This window comes from Arachis ipaensis, chromosome B10 (assembly GCF_059453495.1).
Source record: "Arachis ipaensis isolate K30076 ecotype BB chromosome B10, ASM5945349v1, whole genome shotgun sequence".
Classification (NCBI taxonomy): Eukaryota; Viridiplantae; Streptophyta; class Magnoliopsida; order Fabales; family Fabaceae; genus Arachis; species Arachis ipaensis.
Window position 1 is genome coordinate 117,360,032 of NC_142435.1, and position 20,390 is coordinate 117,380,421.

The following is a 20,390-nucleotide window of genomic DNA, read 5'->3' on the forward strand; positions in this document are numbered from 1 at the left end:
AGTCAGCCAGGCTTTATGTGAAAGCTTCGGTCTAAAAGATTAGACATGGCCAATGGCTAGCCAAGTTTCAGCATACAAATCAGACATACAACAGCTGAATTGATGAGAATCAAAAAGCTTTTGCAATGATAAGTGAAAGCCTCAGTCCAAAAAAATTAGACATGGCTTAGCAGCCAGCCAGGCTTCAAATATCATCTGAAACTCTAGAATTCATTCTTAAAAATTCTGAAGAACATAGAATAATTTATTTTATTTATTTATTATATTTTTTTTTTGAAATTTTTTTTTTGAAAAATTTTTTTTGAAAATAAAAAGAATAAAAATAAAAAGCTCAAAATTAAAATAAAATTACCTAATCTGAGCAACAAGATGAACCGTCAGTTGTCCAAACTCGAACAATCCCCAACAACGGCGCCAAAAACTTGGTGCACGAAATTGTGATCTCTAACAATGACGCCAAAAACTTGGTACGCACAATCTTAATCTCAACTCTTTTTCACAACTCCGCACAACTAACCAGCAAGTGCACTAGGTCGTCCAAGTAATACCTTACGTGAGTAAGGGTTGATCCCACGGAGATTGTCGGCTTGAAGCAAGCTATGGTCATCCTTGTAAATCTCAGTCAGGCAGATTCAAATGGTTATGAGGTTTTGATAATTAAAATCATAAAAAAATATAAAATAGGATAAAGTTACTTATGTAATTCACAGGTGGGAATTTTAGATAAGCCTATGGAGATGCTTTGTCGCTTCTGAACCTCTGCTTTCCTATTGCCTTCTTCCAACCATGCGTTACCTCCTTCCATGGCAAGCTGTATGATCCTCTCGGATGAAAACAAATCCATATGCACTGTCACTGCACGGCTAATCATCTGTCGGTTCCCGCTAGCATCGAAATAGGACCATTGTCCTTTTGCACACTGTCACTTGTGCCCCACATTCGCAGGTTTGAAGCTCGACATAGTCATCCCTTCCCAGATCCTACTCGGAATACCACAGACAAGGTTTAGACTTTTCGGATCTCAGGAATGCTGCCAATGGTTCTAGCCTATACCACGAAGACTCTGATCTCACAGAAGTGGTTGTCAGGCACGCGTTCATAAGTGAGAATGATGATGAGTGTCACGGGTCATCACATTCATCAGGTTGGAGTGCGAGTGAATATCTTAGAGAAGAAGTAGGCATGAATTGAATAGAAAAATAATAGCACTTGTATTAATTCATGAAGAACAGCAGAACTCCACACCTTAATCTATGGGGTGTAGAAACTCCACCGTAGAAAATACATAAGTGAAAAAGGTCTAGGCATGGCCGTGAGGCCAGCCTCCAAACGTGAACATACAAATTCAAAAGATAAAAGATTCAACCAAAGACGTAAAATAAATCTCTAAAAGTAGTTTTTATACTAGACTAGTTACTAGGGTTTACAAAAAATGAGTAACTAAGTACAGATAGTGTAGAAATCCACTTCCGGGGCCCACTTGGTGTGTTCTTGGGCTGAGCATTGAAGCTTTTTTGTGCTTAGGCTGTTCCTGGAGTTAAACGCCAACTTTGGTGCCAGTTTGGGCGTGTAACTCCAATTCTGGTGCCAGCTTGGGCGTTTTACGCCAAGATATTTTAGGTTGACTTTGAACTCCAGTTTGGGCCATCAAATGTTGGGAAAAATATGAACTATTATATATTGCTGGAAAGCCCAGGATGTCTACTTTCCAACACAGTTAAGAGCGCGCCAATTGGGCTTCTGTAGCTCCAGAAAATCTACTTCGGGTGCAGGGAGATCAGAATCCAACAGCATCTGCAGTCCTTTTTCAGCCTCTGAATCAGATTTTTGCTCAGGTCCCTCAATTTCAGCCAGAAAATACTTGAAATCACAGAAAAACACACAAACTCATGGTAAAGTCCAGAAATATGATTTTTGAATAAAAACTAATAAAAATATAATAAAAAGTAACTAAAATATACTAAAAACTATGTAAAAACAATGCCAAAAAGGGTATAAATTATCCGCTCATCATGTATGCGTGCTTGACGCGTACGCGTGGCTCGCAAAAATCTAGACGATGCGAACGCATGACGCTCGGGACGTGACTTCATTAGTGAAATCGCGGTTGGCCTAATTTGAGCTGAATTCTGGAGGGAAAAGACCCAAGGGACCAAGGAGGAAGGGGAATTTGACACATTAGAGAATTTTTAGCTAGTTTTGCAATTTATGATTCTAGAGAGAGAAACTCACACTTCTCTCTAGATTTTGGCTTTCTCAATTGCAATTTCACTTGGATCTTTTGGTTAGATTTGTTTTGAATTCAATTTTTCATTGCTATAATTTGTAGACCTCATTATTCTACTCTCAATTTAGTATTCTTCTTACTCTAGTTATTTTAGATCTAGGATTTGGATCTTGTTTACATTGATTTCAATTAATACATTGAGAAATTTCATATTCATTGTTGTTAATTGCTTGATTGTGGTTAATTGCTTGTAGTAGATAGCTTTAGTTTTGAATTCTCTTCTTAATTTCATAATGTCTTGCATTCTTGTTCACCAAGTGTTTGAGAAAATATCAATTATAGCTATGGAGTAGATTTTCACTCTTGGCTTGGGGGTTGGGTAATTGGAGATACTTGAATTGTCAAATTCTTTTGTTGATTGACAATTGGAAATTGCTAGTTGATTTGAATGCCACTAAAGCTAGTTTTTCCTTAGGATTTGACTAGGACTTGTGAACTCAAATTGATTATCTCCACTTGACTTTCCTTCATAGTTAGAGGTTAACTAAGTGGAGCAATAACAAATTATTATCACAATTGATGGAGGCAATGAGGATAGGAATTCCAATTCTCACATCCTAGCCAAGGATTTTACATTGATTGATTGTCATTCACTTGCTAGCTTAAGTTCTTGTATTCCTTAGTCTAATTGTTAGTTGCTCATTGTTTTAATTCAAGTTCATTTACTCTTCTTGTATTCAATTCCAAAATACCAAGAGAACTCATAACCAATTATGTGCATCTTAAGGCAACTCCTAGGGAGAACGACCCGGGATTCTACTCCCGGTTATTGATTTTGAATTTTGGTGACACATTTTCTAAATTTAGTGCATTATAGCTTGTTGGTTTAGACTATACTAACGACGGAATTTTATTGGAAGATTCTATACTGACAAATATAACACATCAGATCCCGACCTCAAGAGGATCAATTTTGGGAGCCCTTAGCTTGTGTTGAACTTCATCAAAACTTGGAGCTATTAATTTTGAACTTTGAAGTTTATTGGAAGCCCAAACATTGGTGGGAGTTCAAGGATGAGTACAAGCACAAGCCACCATAATAAGGAGCTTCCCAATTTTCCAACTTAAGGACAATAAATAAAAGTGCTAGGTGGGAGATACCCCACCATGGTAACATCTTTTTATTTCTTTGCTTTTGTAAATGTTGGTAAAATTAGTTTAATTTCATGTTTAGTTTAGTTAGTTAAGTTTATTTGGTAGTTTAGTATATTTAATAAGGTTTGGTGGTGCTTAGATGACTGTTTGGATGTTTGGAATGCTTGGTTTGGTGTTAGAACTTGAAAAATTTTGAAAAACAGAGCACCCATCCACACGTACGCGTGACCCCAAGATTCCAAACACCCACACGTATGCGTGACCCCCGAAAAACCACCATGCAGGAATGGTGCGTGAGTGCTGCTGCTGTATGATTCCAAATAGAGAGTTGTGCACGAAGGGTGCGAACACTGTGCGTCTAACACAATTTCGTCCCACGCGTACGCGTCACCCGCTATTTTCCCCATTCCAAGCCTACGCGTGCCAGACGCGCACGCGTCGCATTCCAAACTTGCCACCCCACGCATACGCGTGGGCACCCCTGCTTCACACACTTCTTTTCTTCTCTTCTCTCCATTTCTTTTCTTCTTTTCTCTTCTCCTCTCTTCTACCCCTCTCCAACCATCATCTAGCACCATTATTTACCATCTACTATCATCTTCCTTATATTAGTTAGTTGTTAGTTGCTAGTAGTTAGTTAGTTAGTTTAATTTTCTGTTTTCATGATAAGTGTTGGATTATTAATCTTGTTTACTGTTTATTGCTGCTGATTATTGATAGCATGCTATTTTGGTATCATTGCTGTTAATAGTCATTGTTGGATTTCTTTGTTGAGGTTATACTTTGTTGCTTGATTCTTTCTTGGATGCTTTCATACTTCTTTATCCCTTGTTGTTGTCTTAACCAACAAGTTTCCTTTGAAGCATCTCAGGCACACTAAAATGAGTGAAGTGCTTCCCCCCTTTTGTGCAGTTCTGACACACTTAGTTCATTAATGTCACACACTTATTCACTCACTTCATTTTAGTGATTCATACCTCATTCCAACAATTCATGCTTCCTTGCTTTTGTATTTATTCGTCTTACTATCCTGTTGTCTATCTTTCAGGATGATTCACTGTAAGCAAAAAGGGAAGCAGAGAAAAGAACATACAGCAGCCGGTTGATCCACCAGCTGAAGGTGGCAATCCGGAAAGTCGTCGTACCCCCTTGCTCATCTTTGAATGCACCGAAGACGGTGCAAACTTTTAAGTGTAGGGAGGTCTTCCGACCGATCAGCGATTTTTGGGTGACAAATTTCTAATCCTAGCACTTTCGCATTTTAATTTTTTCTGTTATTTTTAGGTCTTTTAAAATTTTTAGTTGCATTTTCTTAGTTTGCATATATATAACAAGCTTAGTCAAAATAATGAAATTTTTCTAGAAAACTCCTCTTATATAGGGCATTGATATCCCAATTGATTTGAGTAAAAATTTTTCATGAAACTTGCTTGAATTACATATTGTGGAACATGTTTTTGAGCTAAGAACACACAACCTTGTGAGTTTTGAGCCTAATTATGTGGTTGCATCGTATAACCACTATTTTCATTCTTGTGTGTATTATTCTCTTTATATGATTGTAATCTTTGATTTGTTTGAGTCTTTATGTCCATTATTCTGTGTATGAATGCATTTATATGATTGAGGCCTTCATTTCATTTAGCTCACTTACCCAAATAGCCTTACCCTTTTATCCACCTTTGTTAGCCAATTTTGAGCCTATTTTAACCCCTTTTATTCTTAAATTTAGCACATTACTAGCCTTAAAGCAGAAAATAATAAATGTCCTTAATTTGGATCTTTGATTAGCTTAGGCTAGTGAGAGTGTGTGTCATTTAAGTGTGGGAAAGTTTGGAAACATTGGTAGAGATAAAGTGTATGTTTCTATTTTTGTTGAAGATCTTGGGAATTGGGTACATACTCATACATTAAGTGTTTAAACCATATGCATTGATACTCTTGTATATATTTTATTTTGAAAAAAAAAGGAAAAACTATAAACATAAAAAGAAAAAAAGAAGGAAAATAAGAAAAAGGAGAAAAAAGAAAGCAATAAAAAGGGGACAAAATGCCCCAAAGTAAAGTAATAATAGCAATGCATATGGGTTGTGAATTGAAAAGAATGTATGAGTGTGTGAAAAAGTGAAGAATGGGTAGTTACATTTGCTTTGAATTGTATAGGTTGTTGTATGTGTTAGATGAGAGCTTAAGTTAGTCAAAGGTTCAAATTTCAAGCTCACTTGACCATATGCATCCTTACCTTTACCCTAATCCCATTACAACCTATAGAAAAGTCCTCATGATATTTGTATGCATGCATTGAATAATTGTTGATTGTTAGATAAAAAACAAATCTTAGAAAGCATGATTATAAGGAAATTGAGTGAATCAACCCTATACACTTGAGCGACTAGAGCGGATACACATCCGGTGAGGGTTCAATTATTCAATTACATGTTTTCACCTATGATCATCTCTTATCTTGCAAGTTTATAATTCTTTTTAATAACTCAATTCAATTCTGGATTTAATTGGATTATGATTGCTTTAGCCCTTATGTTCATATATGTATTCTTGGAAATTGAATTGTTTTGACCAAGTAGTTGCATGCATATAGATAGATTTCATATAGATAGTTTGCATTAAATAAATATCCATACCTCCTTTCTTGTCTTTCTTGGTTTAGCATGAGGACATGCTATTGTTTAAGTGTGGGAGGTTGATAAACCACAATTGTATGGTTTATTTTGTATTGAATTTGGTGGATTTTACCAACTTTTCCTACATTTATTCAATGAAATAGCATGGTTTTATGAATTTCCCCTAGATTGTGCTTAAGAGTTAAAACATGCTTTTTAGGCCCTAAAATTGTTAAATTTAATTCACTTAAATTCTATTCGATGCCTTGATGTGTTTGTTTAGTGATTTCAGGTTTATAAGGCAAAGGTTGGATTGAAGGGATGAAGAAAAAGCATGCAAAGTGGAGAATTCATGAAGTAATGAGGATTTGGTGGATTCAAGGCCATGCGCACGCATCACCCACGCGTACGCGTGAGAGGGAATTTTGCCAAGCGAAGCGCACGTATCACCCACGTGTACGCGTGACACTGGTCACATGACCTCATTAAAGGAACATGCTGGGGGCGATTTCTGAGCTCAAGGAGGCCCAAATCCAACTCATTTCTGATACTTTTGAACCCAAAGATTGGAGGGGGATGAACCAAGTAGTCATAATTAGGTTTTTACCATGCTTTAGGTTAGGTTTTCTAGAGAGAGAATCTCTCTCTTCTCTCTAGAAATTAGGATAGATTTGTTTAATTTCTCTTTAATTCTTATTTTAGTGTAGTTTCATTTATGTTTTTATGCTTTATTGTCTTGGATCTCTTTGTTTACATTGTTAATTTCCCTTTTATGTCATTTTTATGTTTATGAACTCTTGTTACTTTTGATTTCTATTAATGTAATTTATGTTTTCTATGTTTATTGTTGCTTTCTTTAATTGTTAGTTATTGATTCTTGCATTTGGTAGTTTAGGTTTTATATTTCTTGCACTTTTATGATGCTTTTCTTTTATGCCTTCCAAGTATTTGATAAAATTCTTGGTTGGATTTTAGTGTAGATTTTTGTACTCTTGACTTGGGTTGAGTGATTTAGAGACTCTTGAATTATCAAAATCTCTTGTTGATTGGTAATTGAAGATTGTCGGTTAGCTTGAGCGTCACTAAATCTAGTCTTTCACTATGAGTTGACTAGGACTTGTGAACTCAAGTTGATTGTATGCACTTGACTTTCCTTCATTTGTTAGAGGTTAACTAAGTGAAGGCAATTTACATTTGCCATCACAATTGGGGATGATAATGAGGATAGGACTTCCAATTCTCATTTCTTACCAAAACTTTTCTTAGTTGTTAGCTATATTTTCTTGTTATCTTTATTTTCTTGTCTATCAAACCCAAAACCCAAAAATATACAAACCCATAACCAATAAAATGCACACTTCCCTGCAATTCCTTGAGAGACGACCCGAGGTTTGAATACTTCAATTTATTTTTATTGGGGTTTGTACTTGTGACAAATAATTTAAACTTTGATTGAGGGTTATTTGTTTGGTTAGGACTATACTTGCAACGGAATTATTTTTTTTTTTTTTGTAAAAATTTCTAACCGACATTTATCCCACATCAGTTCCACCCAAGAAAAGGCACCCAATAACCCATGAAGATGATGGCATAGAACTGTCAGGGTTTGCGAAAACTCTTATCAGTTCACAGCATTAAAGGGATTTATAAATCCCATTCTCTCGAAGTAATGCTTTTATCTTAAACAAAAAATGTTACTTCGCATGTGGAAAGACTATGTAGGAAGGTCGGCTTTGACAGTTTTATTGTATAGATCCCATTGGAGTTGCGGGGGGATTAGTGCTGGCTTGGAAGAGTGCAACTCGGGTAACAATTCAGCAACATGATGAATTTTTTATCCACTTTAGGTGGGAAGAACAGCAGCTGCAAAAAGAGTGGAATGTTTTTGCGGTGCATTTGAGTTGTGATGATAATATGAGATCAAGTCAATATGAAGAAATCCTAGAGATGGTTTATTATGCAAATGAGAATTTTCTTGTAATAGGTGATTTCAATACTATTTTAGCCTATCATGAGAAAAAGGGTGTTCGGATGAAATCGACACCCTCAATAGAAACTTTCAACAATTTTGTTAATAGAGGGCAGATGGTGGATTTGGGTTTAAAGGGCCAAAATTCACATGGTGTAACAAGCAGTTCGGTCCAAACCTGATCCGAGAGAGGTTGGATAGATGTGTAGTCTCGATGCAACTAAGGTCAGCATACTCGCGAGCTTCAATTCAACATTTGGAGGACATTGGGTTAGACCATAGATCCCTAAGTTCTGATGTGGATATGAGACAGCAGAAGCACAGGTTCAAATTTCAAGACAGATGGTGCGAAAAGAAAGAGACAAGGAGGATAGTAAAGCAGTTTTGGGAATTGGAGGTTGTGAGATCACCGATGTTTAAATTGTACTGGAAGTTAAAACAATGTAGACATTGTATGGTAGAAATATGGCAAAAGAATTCCAACCAGAACTCCAACAAACTCATCCTAGAGCTTTGACAAAAAATTGAGGAGGAGAATAACAAGAATGAAGAAGTAAATAAAGAGGAGTTAAGAAGAATGGAGGAAGAATTAGTTGATGCTTATGAAAAGGAAGAGACATACTGGAAGGAAAAGTCACTGGTTCAACGGCTTAATTGGGGCGAACAAAACACCAATTTTTTCCATGCGAGAACTCAAACCCAAAACAGACAGAATAGAATTCTCAGATTGGAAGACAGTGAAGGAAACTTCAAATCTAACCCTGCAGGCATCTCGGATATTGCTCAAAACTATTTTGAGGAGCTATTCTCTACCTCAAATCCTAGAGATCCTTCCGAAGTACTGGACGACATGAAGAAAAAGGTGGATAGGCATATAAAATTCAGGCTCACTCGTCCGATTACTGAAAAAGAGGTTAATTAAGGAGGTAGATTTCTCCATTAAACCTTTCTCGGTGCCTGGGGATGATGGTTTTAGTGCTAAGTTCTACTAATTCTATTGGGACATCATTGGTTTTAAAGTGGTCAAGACTGTTGGGAGTTTCTTTTCAGGAGGAAGATTGCTTAAATCTTTTAACCACACTTAAATATGCCTAATACCGAAGGTCCTAAATTCAACTTCTATGAATCAGGTAAGGCCGATTAGCCTAAGTAGTGTTTTCTACAAATTATCTCTAAAGTACTAATTCATAGGATGTAGCTATTAATGAATAAGGTGATAAGTGATAACCAAAGTGCTTTTGTTAAAGGTCGTTTAATTAGCGACAATGTTCTAATTGCACGAGTTTATGCACTTTTGGAAAATAAAAGTTATGGTAGTTATGACATGGCAGTGAAACTAAATATAAGCAAGGCATACGATCCGGTAGAATGAAGGTTTGTTTGGGCGATGATGAAGCAATTGAGGTTTTATGAAAGATGTATTGGATGGATTAGAGAATGTGTGAGTACAGTCTCACACTCTGTTATTGTGGACGATCAACAACCTGGTTTGTTTAGACCACGGAGAGAGTTACAGTAAGGCGACCCTCTATCTCCCTATCTTTTTATTCTTTGTGCAGAAAGTTTAACCCATCTGCTCCATAAAGGAGAACAGAGTGATGTTATTACTGGTCTGAGACTAAATAGCCGCTGTACCTCTATTTTTCATCTTTTTTTTTGCAGATGACTCCATACTTTTTAGCAAAGTAAATAGCTGGAACTTCCAAAATATTATGAATATCTTACAATTATACAGTAAAGTGAGTGGACAAGTAGTTAACCTACAAAAATTAGCAGTTTTTTTTTAGCAAGAATACCCCTGAAACAGTTCGAGCAAACTTGGCAGCATTGCTACAGGTCCCTAATGTTGGCGCCAAAGACAAGTATCTTGGATTACCAGCTACAATAAATAGATCTAAAACTGCCACATTTAGCTATATCAAGGATAAAGTTGTAAAGAACCTTCAGCACTGGAAAGCTTATTATCAATTAGTGGGAGAGAAGTATTGATTAAGGTTGTAGCAACTGCTATACTTCTATACTCAATAAGCTAACTACCTGATGTCTTACTTGATGATATTCATAAAATGATGATGCAATTTTAGTGGGGTCAAAGGAGAGATAAGAAATTGTTGTAGTGGATCAGATGCGATATTATTTTCAGGGAGAAGAAGTGGGGGGGGACTTGGTTTTAAGGACCTGTAAACTTACAACCTAGCTATGCTAGGAAAACAGGGTTGGAGACTTGCTACAAAGCCTCACTCATTGAGCTTTGAACTAAGTATTTCAAATATTCAAGCTATTATGGGAAACAACCCATCTTGGACATAGAGGACTTTACTAGAGGACAGAAAAATTTTGAAAAAAGGGCTTCTCTAAAAAGTGGGTAGAGAAGATCAAATCAATATCTATGAAGACCCGTGGATAAAAGAGTACAATTTTATTCGGAGCGACAGTCAGAATAGAAATCAAACATACATTTATAGAGTTTCACAATAAATTAATTAGAACAGACAATGGAACCAAGAATTAATACATGAATTGTTCAGCCTAGATATGTCAACAACAATTATACAGACAAAAGTCGAAGAAAGGAAAGACATGCTTACTTGGTTGAGAGAGAAGTCAGGTTGCTATTCAGTCTCTAGTGCATATAACATAACTTATCAGTTCTTCCATCTCCCAATAGAGCAATTGTCAGACCGTTGTCAAAATCTGAACCTCTATAATTCAATTTGAAACTTACAATGCCCGGCTAAATGAAGGTCTTCGTTTGGAAAGTGATGCATGATAGACTTCTGATGAATCGGCGAATTTTTCAAAGAATAGGAGTAAGGGATGCTGCTTGCCCAAGATGTCACCAAAGGAAAGAAATAATTACCCACTGTTTACTTAGCTGTCCAAAAGTTGAAGACACTTGGAGGTTGGTAGGATTCCATATAGTAACTACAATGGGTGTTGATGAGCCCATTTGAAAATGATGGACTGAAATTACAAAATCATTGGAAAGACTGCATCGGAATAAAAAGGAGGTGGCAAAAGTAGCAACTTTACTCTGTCTGATTTGGAAGAATAAAAACCAATGGATATTTGAAGGACGTCGTCTCTTACCACAATAACTCATCTCTGCTGCATGCTCTTCGGTGGAGGAATATGATTCTAAACTCTCTTCTTTCTCTTATTAATGTTGTTTATCTCTTTATAATATTGGTGGTGATAAACCCCATGTGCACTTTGTCTTTTGACTTTTCATTGATTATGTTAATGTCTTATTAGACTATTATTTTATCATAAATAAAATTTTATTTTTGTCCAAAAAAATAACAACACAAATACATATAACTTATATATAATTAAAATACAAAAAAAATACTTATTCATTGAGGATGGTCTAAATATTCATAATATATTTTTGAGGTAATGTAAAATCATGAACTATTTTTTCACTAATTTTTTTACTCACACACTCAACCTCTTTCTTCTTCTTTTCCAATCTTCTTCTTCCCTCAAACATAAACGTTGGTATTGTTATAAAGTGTACTCACCTTCAACCAAACGCAATATGTGTTATAAAGACCAAGCTCACCTCCTTCACGTACACGTGTCACACATATAAGCGTCCTTCCTGTCAATGCAAGTAACGTTTTGCTCTGATACACTGCCAAATACAGGTCACATTTGGTATGCCCCAAGATGGTCAAACTGGACATTTGATAGGGAACAAGGACGCCTTTCAATGTTTAGATGTCTTTTCCTACAAAATGCAACATCCTTTTTTCGTGTCAATCGTGGAGTACGTTTTGTATGTCTGTGTAATTGCAAGTTTACATGTGCAAAATACACCATCCACCAATATATTTAAATTATTTCATTTTTTATCAATTATTAAATTAATTTCTTATTGGAGATACTAAGGTTATATTTGTTTGAAGGGAAAATAGAAGGAAAGAAAAGAGAGAAAAAAAAAAGGGAAGGAAAATGATTATTTTTCATTGTTTGGTTGAGGAGAGAAATTAGAGAAAAAAGAAAAGGGATAAAAAAAATTGATGATTGTTGAAAAAAAAAAAGAAAAAACTTGTTTTCTCTCTATACTTCCAATATTACTCCTTCACTTTTTTTCAATATATTTTATAATACAAGAGTAAGATTGTCTTTTTATAACATTTCTTTCCTTCTTATTTTTCTTTCATCCAAACACATATAAAAAAATAAAAGTCCACTCAATTTTTTCTTTTTTTTTTTCTATTTCTTTCCTTCTAATCAAACATAGCCTAATAGAATATATTTAGAAAATTATTTCGCTTACGTTAAAATCAAATTTTTGTTTACTTACATTTATAAATACTAATATTTTTACCCGTAATAACATTATGAGAATATAAATTTTTTAAAATTACGGTTTACTTTGTTCTGATAGTATAGATTATGCATGGCATAAAAGATTTATAAAATCAAATTACTTTTACAAAAAAAAGTCGTAGGTTGACAAAAGTCTCTGACTAAGAAGACCAAGGTATCTGTACATAAAAAATTAAATAATAAGATTTTTTATTTATTATTTTTATATAAAAAACTATTTTTTTATTAATAATTAATTTTAACATTCGTTATCTAAAATTTAAAATAATTTAATGTGTATACTTGTACATTTAATTGGGTGTTAACTGTTAAGTCTGTTATATAAATAGAAATAATTAATTTTTATACTTGCTATTTAAAAATAATATTTTTTCCTGTGTATATAAAAATATAATTAGATATTAGTATAAAAAATTATACTGATAGTTATAAAATTAACTCAATTAATTTTTTTGAAGAATTGAATCTTGATTCTAACTTTTAATTATAACATTAATATTCTCTCCAAATTATATGTAATAAATATTTGAAAGAAGAGAAATGAAATTAAAGATTAGAAAGATAAGCAGTGAAAATTTAAAACTAAATAAAAAAAACTAAAAAATTTTGTAGATAATAACAATAATAATATTATTTTTTATTTAAATTATATTATTTTGTTAATTTTGTTTTTTGTAAAATAGAAAGATAGAAAAAATAGAGAATGAGAAAAAAGAGAGAGAAAAATAAAGATGAAGATAAAGATGAAGAATGAGAGTGAGAGTGAGAGTGAGAGTTTGTTAATTTTGGAAAAAAATTATTTTAATTGTAAAAAAATATCGGATGATAAAAATAGTAGAGAGAAATAGAAAATTGAAAGAGGTAGATGATAGAATTTAGGAAGGGAGTTTATTAATTTTGAAAAAAATATTTTTTTTTTCAATTTTAATAAGAGAGTGTCATGTGACACAATTGATTATTAAATTAGATAGTAATATATGATACATAATATAGGTATATTTTAATTTCAATTTTAATATTTTAATTTTAATTTTAATGCAATTAAAGAATGTCATGTTGTACATTTTGATTGTCAAATTAGTAATTAGTCATTGATATTGATAACGATATATAAAATAGATAGAGTGGTTGAAGGAATGAGAGAAATAGAGAAAGAAAAAGGAAGAATGGGAGAACTCTTTAATTTTGGAGGAAAAGATTTGATTTCAATTGTAACGAGGGAGTGACATATGACATATTTTTGTTGTAAAATTAGTAAAGAGAAGGAAAGAATTCTTTAATTTTGGAAAGAAAGATTTAATTTCAATTATAATAAAAAAGTGATATGCGATACATTTTTCTTGTAAAATTAGTAAGGAAGAGAAGAGAATTTCTTAATTTTAAAAGAAAAAATTTAATTCCAATTACAATAAAAAATGATATATAACACATTTTAATTGTAAAATTAGAAATACAATATATGATAGATAAATGATAGATTTGTAATTAGAGATTTGCAATTAAAATAAAAAAGCGAAAAGGTATTTGCAGTTGAAGTAAAAAGGCGAAAAACATTTCTAATTTAGATATAATAAAGAGATGTTATGTGGCATTTTTTTGCTGCAAAATTTTATATATATATATATATATATATGAGAAATATTAGGGGACAGCAACTTTTGGGATTCATAGCCATTAAATAGTCATCAATGAGATTTTTAATGGTGTGAGATTAGTGTGAGATTTCATCCAATGACTCACTCTTCTTTGATGGTTATGCTGGCCAGAATTTGATAAAGTTGCTGGTCCTATTAAAAAATAAATTTAAATAGTAACTGTTTGATTTGGTCCGTACAATTTTTTCCACGTGAAACGGTGAAAGAGACAGATAGCAGAGAAGAGAACATTCCACACAGAACAATCGTGGATCAAATTTGTCAAAGAAGCAGCAGCAGTTCTATCACTATCAACAGGAATGGAAGAAGAAGAAGAAGAAGAGAGCGAATCGGTAAGAGTAAAGGACATCCTTCTGAAGCGGAAGATCGGAAAGGGGTCGTTCTCGGCGGTGTGGAGGGCGGAGCAAAGAGGCACCGGCGAAGAGGTGGCAGTGAAACAGGTCTTCCTCTCCAAACTCAGCCCTCGCCTTAAGTCATCGTTCCACTGCGAGCTCAATTTCTTGTCCTCCGTCAACCACCCCAACATCGTTCGCCTCCTTGATTTCTTCCAGGTGGTTCTTTTTTAATTTTAGCTTTTCTTTGAATGCCCTTTTTCTTATTTTTTAAATTTAAGTGAAATATGTTGAGAAAACCAATTCTTTGTTGCATAATTGAAGGATCATTTTATTATTATTTTATTATTTAAACTTTCGCTATTGCTGTTTTCTACTTTAGTATGATGGATGTGCGTACTTGGTGATGGAGTTCTGTGCTGGAGGGAACCTTGCTTCTTATATCCGATTCCATGGGAGAGTTCAACAACAAACTGCCAGAAGATTCATGCAGCAGCTTGGTAACTCTTTTACCTGCATTCTTTATTGAAGTATTCTTTTGGTGTTGGTGCTTGTTTTAGCCTTGCAAGTTTGCAACTAAGGAGTTTGTCTCAGTGTTTTGCAGGTTCTGGTATGAAAATATTACAAAGTCATGGTATCATTCATAGAGATTTGAAACCAGAGGTAAAGCTAAAATGAAAAATGTATGTGACATTGTTGCTACTTTGGTTTGAGATGCCTATTACTTCGATTGGTGGGATTGTGAGGGCCATTAGTATGTAGCTTGAATTGTTCATGAAAAAGATAATCTATTTGTAGCGAATATCACTTTGCTGGAAACAAATCTGTTTGCATTGATGGTGGTGTTGAATCAGAACATTTTGCTATCAAAACCCGGAGATGATGCGATTCTAAAGATTGCAGACTTTGGTCTCTCAAGGTAGTTATCAGTTTAGGGGAAATAAATATAAGTAGTTGCAATTTGTATTTTTATTTAGTTTCATGTTGTTACCCCAACTTCTTTGTCTTTCATAAAATATGAAGAACTGTACGTCCTGGCGAGTATGCGGAGACAGTCTGTGGTACGCCATTATACATGGCACCGGAAGTTCTTCAGTTCCAGAAATATGATAGCAAGGTATCACCAGCCGTCTTTGCTTTTAAGTATTAACATTGACATCTATAAATTGGGTTTAGTGAAATTTTGTTTTGTGTTATAGGCAGATATGTGGAGTATTGGGGTTATTCTTTTCGAGCTTCTAAACGGCTACCCTCCTTTTAATGGCAGAAATAATGTTCAGGTAAACATCATGACTTTAAACAGGAATAAAAAGTTTCATTCTCCAATCATGGCTGATACAAGATGCTTATTTCAGCTGTTAAAGAATATCAGATCATCTACCGGCTTGCCATTTTCTCAGATCATTCCTTTGGGATTGGATCCTGATTGTCTTGATGTTTGTTCAAAACTACTATGCTCAAATCCAGGTTATTGGCATCTCCTGTATTACTTATATTTTCCTTCTGTTCAATCAATTAACTTAGAAGAATTTAATTACTTCTCACTCCATTGCAGTGGATCGCCTATCTTTCGATGAATTTTATCAGCATAGGTTTCTACGAAGAAAAGTGATGGGAGCTTGATGGTAACCCACGATTAACTTCTTGTTCATAATTTCCACAAGATCAGCAATTCAGAACCCAACATGGCAACTTCTTTACAAGTCCAACAAGGCAACAAGAACAATATCCGACGATCACATATGTAGCCATAAGATATTAACCAAAGTCGTTACTCTAATGAAGACATCATGTGAAGATGATATTATAAACCATTAAATAGTTTAATATATTTAACTAAATATGTTTAATTGAATTATCCATCGATTCGCAATATTATCACAAAGATGTCTTCATGAAAATAGTCAACTATTAACCAATACTAAAATTCAACTGGTTCTAAACATTTAGATAGATTTTTGTAATGGTCTTTTTTTTTTAAGGCGAGGCAAAATAAGTCCACTGCGATTTACAATGTTTCTCGTTATTGGCGAAAACATGAATGAAACGCTATCTTTTTCCTCACTTTGATTACACTATAATCCATTCAACAAAACAAAGCCTAATGATACAAATTACGGAATCAGTTTAACTATATTTTAGTTGTGTTTTCCACTCAAATGATATATATGCACGAGACACAGAGACTTAGCTCTATGGTTCCTGGCTGAGGCACTGTGCAGCCTTATTCCAAATTTGACTCGCACATCATACTCTTCTGATGCAAGGTTCCCCCATCCATGTCCGATATGGCGATATGTTTTAATAGAATACATAATTTTATAAAGGATTATGTTAACACACCCCCACCCAACATTGTACATGTAAAGACAATTATTACAACACAAGCACAATATATACATCAGTGACCTGAGGATCAGAATCCAAAATAATGAATAACCACAGCAGCATCGAACGAGATGGCATTCCATGATTCTGCCTGAGGATTCTTGTACTAAGGGATGCAAAACCACATGGTCCAACTCAGCGGTCTTCCCTTTGGACAGCATTTGGATTTGACATCATGTCCATCATCATTTTCTCAGGAGAATCTTCCCAATTCGCAAATGTTTTCAAGTCAACCTACAAAGTAGCATGAAACACTGTTACATCTGTACCAAAATTGAACTTGGTGGCAACAAGTCAACAATAAAATAGGTCAAACTAGGATATACTTTTCGTCTTTGTTCATTGAAGAGTTCTTCTCTCCTTTTGTACGAGCTTTGCACTTTCTTTGCTACTTCCCCTCCAAGTCCCCAGACTTCCACTTCTGAAATCACAGCTTCAACGGCTAGGAAACCCTGGAACAATAACTAATCAACAGAAGCTCCGGAATACGAGACACAATTAACTTAAATTGGACAGCCATGAAGAATTCACAAGATGGTCATTCTCTTTTCGTTGAGAAAGACCAGAAGTTACTTTTTATGCAAGCATTACTCATTATAGGTTTACAAAATTAAGGCATAGAGATCTACTTGATCCGGAAAGAGAGAACCACTACGGTAGGTTTTGTCAATAGCATGGTGGCGAATGGTCACTTTGGAAAAATCTTCTTCAATAAATATTCTCTCATTTCCTGGAGTTCCACCAAATGCAACTCCCACTGGTTTTGGATGCGCCTGGTACACCCTACCAGTAGGATGCAAGTGGCTATAAACAAAATTCTTTTCCTTACCTGCCAACAACAGCGTTTATAATTGTTTCAGCGTTTCATCAAAACTGATCATATACCATGGAAGGGGATGGGAAAAAGGCGGAAGAAAGGAATGTTAACACCTCTATGACATACCACTGGGTGGGAATGCATGAAACACAGGGCTTATTGAATATAAACATCCAGAAGCTCCATAGAAGGTATCCTTATTTTCAAGACCTTGACTTGTCAGGGCACCTATAACCCATTTCCTATCAGTGGAACTTCCCTCACGAGCATTTCCTGAACTTGCGGCAATCAAAATTAGCAGTGGACCCTTGTAACCTTCTACATGAGACCAAAATCTATTGAGGCCTCGTCCATGAGTAGATGACCTATAACAAAGTAAGCTTTTATCAATAGTTATTTTCTTTTTCCATCTTGTATCTTTCAAAATCATGATTATGAACAAGAAGTCAATAGAAAGAAAATCACCGCAACACCAAAATGGGTGATTGGGGTTATGCTTTTTGAAAACTAAGAAGGGCCCAGAGACTAAAACACAGAACAGAAATATGAGACTGATTAAGGGTTAGCGATGCAAACCGATATAGAAGGTTTTTATCCATTCCACTTCCACTGCATAAAAATACTCTTGAAATCTCATCATTTACTGTACTTTTTTGTGTGATAGATATTGCCCACGCTCTTCCTTGGGTTAAAATATAATCACATGCTGCGGCAGATGAAATATCTCCAGTAGAGGAATTCAAATATTCCAATTGATCCTGCCATTCAGAATAGCAGCTTCTTATTTGTGCATTTTACAACACGTCAACACCTAAGAACTAGATGTAACATTTTTACCTTAAAAGGACTATTGGTAAAAAGATAGGTGCTATATTGCTACAATGGTTAACAATACAATAGCAAAAACTGTCATGTGCACACGCCAAAAATAAACTACCAAATCAACCACAATTTGTGTATAAATATATATATTATTTAATTAATTTTTAATGTGTATTTTATATTCTCTGATATATTTTGTTTAGGTGGCTGATTTAGTGGATGCTTTGCTTTTAATATTTTGAATCTTTGCCTAATTTCATGAAATCACAACTTACCCCTGCCATTTGTATTCTTGCATGAAAATACTGCCTTAAGCAATCTGGAAGACATGGCACCGTACTCATAACCCAAGTAACAAACTTCCCTGCAGGAAGTTCAACTCCCAAACTTGATACATCACAATCCCACACATTGAAGCCACCCTCAACTTTGCTACAAGATGTGATCGCTGACAACACCAAATGGCTAAGATCAGGTAACCTAACATTCCCTTTCCTTTCAGAATTTCCCAAATTTCTACAATCCCAAGACATAACCCAACACACGTAAAGAAGAAGAAGCACATCACTCGGAAGAAGGTGACCATTAATCTTGCATTCATCATCCTCAGACTCAAACACCAAATGCAGAGGCACATTCGCTTTCAAAGCCATTGCAGCAAACACTCTGAAAAGCATGTTAAGTGAAACAGACGCAGAAACCCTAGCACAGCACTTATTGAAGCCATTAACGAACTGAAGCCAATCGATTCCACCTTTGCCGGGAACGAAAAATTGATCGACGATTGAGGAACCTAAGTGATCCAACAAAACTGGAAACGAAGCCGGGACGCTGTTGCCGGAGTAGGTTCGATCTTCGCGTGCGAAACCGAAGCATTGCTGAAAAGAACGTGCTTTGCAAGTTAGAAATCAAAGGAAGAGAAAAAGAAGAGTAAGAAGTGGTGTGTGTGAGAGAGTAGTTACCGCACCGGAAGATTTTCGAAGGGGACAGCATTAGTTTGGGGATTGGAGAGGTTGGAGAAGGCTTTGTGGAGGAGAGGGAGAGTACCGGTGGAGGCTGCGACGGATTCTGCCTCCCTTTGTTCGGCGGAAACCGCGGGCTCTGTAGACTGAGACGCTCCCATCGGCAGCGTAAAAGATCAGATTTAGTTTTTAGTTTAGTTTATTGTTTTCGCCAATTGAGAATGTGGCGGTGGCACCTGATCTTGCCAAATCGAGGAAAGTACGTGGCACGTTTATATTCTAGTTGCGTATAACTATTTACTTTCTCTAAGGTTCTATAACTTAAAAGAAAACCACGACCTTCGTTGATCGGATCTGCATATTCGCGGTGTTTATTTAAATTCGATTCGAAAACGGTGAATATGGATTCGATCTGCAAGGCTATTAGATCAGATTGGATCTGCACACAAATTGGATCGAATTGCGAATTTTGTGTAGATATCCACATATCCAATCCGTATATGCGTGTATCCGCAAAAATAAAGAAATAAATAAGTAAATATTCTTTTTATGTTTTATTTCAACTAATAATTATCATATAAATTATATTATTTTAATTTGTTATTTAAGAAAAGTATGATTAATATTATTTTAAAAGTAAATATATTTAAAAAAATAAAAAATAAATTTTATTGATATTGTTTTAATAAAAATAAGTTTTTAAAAATATTTTTGTATTTTGCGGATATATCCGATATCCGATCCAATCCGCAAACGGAGCGGATCCAAACTTAAAAATTGCAGATATTGATCCGATTCGATCCAATGATTTTACTGCGGATCGGATCGAAAATTTGGTCATATCCGATTCCATCCGATCCGCGTTCACCCCTAAAGAAAACAAATCAATACACAAAGTAGTATGTGAACTTGCAGTCAATTAATATTATCTTTAAATTTAAAATTGTATTAAATTTATCTTTGAATTTAACAATGATCATTTTTAAGATATTTTTCGGTAGCAAAATGATAACATAGTTAGACAGAAATCACGCTAAAAGCTATATTGGACAAATAAAATGTTGTCATTTCATTTTTAGCATCCATACAGAACATAAACGACAT

The 20,390-nt window shown here is 34.8% G+C and overlaps 2 protein-coding genes across 4 annotated transcripts; one reads left to right on the plus strand and one right to left on the minus strand.

The window, feature by feature from the left end:
* The first annotated feature begins 14,109 nt into the window (after positions 1 to 14,109).
* On the plus strand, positions 14,110 to 16,155 carry LOC107622737 (protein kinase family protein). Its single transcript, XM_016324747.3, has 8 exons — positions 14,110 to 14,516; positions 14,680 to 14,797; positions 14,902 to 14,960; positions 15,152 to 15,216; positions 15,321 to 15,414; positions 15,497 to 15,577; positions 15,653 to 15,764; positions 15,853 to 16,155. Exons 1-8 carry the CDS (start codon positions 14,265 to 14,267, stop codon positions 15,918 to 15,920), a joined length of 849 nt encoding a protein of 282 aa, XP_016180233.1. The 5' UTR covers positions 14,110 to 14,264; the 3' UTR covers positions 15,921 to 16,155.
* Positions 16,156 to 16,351: 196 nt separating this feature from the next.
* LOC107620998 (TLD-domain containing nucleolar protein) lies at positions 16,352 to 20,195 on the minus strand. Of its 3 annotated transcripts, none has more exons than XM_088509653.1 (8): positions 20,168 to 20,195; positions 19,292 to 19,625; positions 18,600 to 19,202; positions 18,079 to 18,260; positions 17,629 to 17,867; positions 17,315 to 17,514; positions 17,012 to 17,137; positions 16,352 to 16,919 (listed from the first exon to the last, which is right to left on the minus strand). In XM_088509653.1, the coding sequence occupies exons 2-8, from the start codon at positions 19,445 to 19,447 to the stop codon at positions 16,821 to 16,823; spliced, it is 1,605 nt and encodes a 534-aa protein (XP_088365779.1). In that variant the 5' UTR covers positions 19,448 to 19,625; positions 20,168 to 20,195; the 3' UTR covers positions 16,352 to 16,820. The 3 variants fall into 3 exon arrangements, with proteins under 3 accessions (XP_088365779.1, XP_020969860.2, XP_088365786.1); XM_021114201.2 differs by having other exon boundaries at positions 19,292 to 19,606; positions 20,155 to 20,195; XM_088509660.1 differs by lacking the exon at positions 20,168 to 20,195 and having other exon boundaries at positions 19,287 to 19,530.
* Between the last annotated feature and the right edge of the window lie 195 nt (positions 20,196 to 20,390).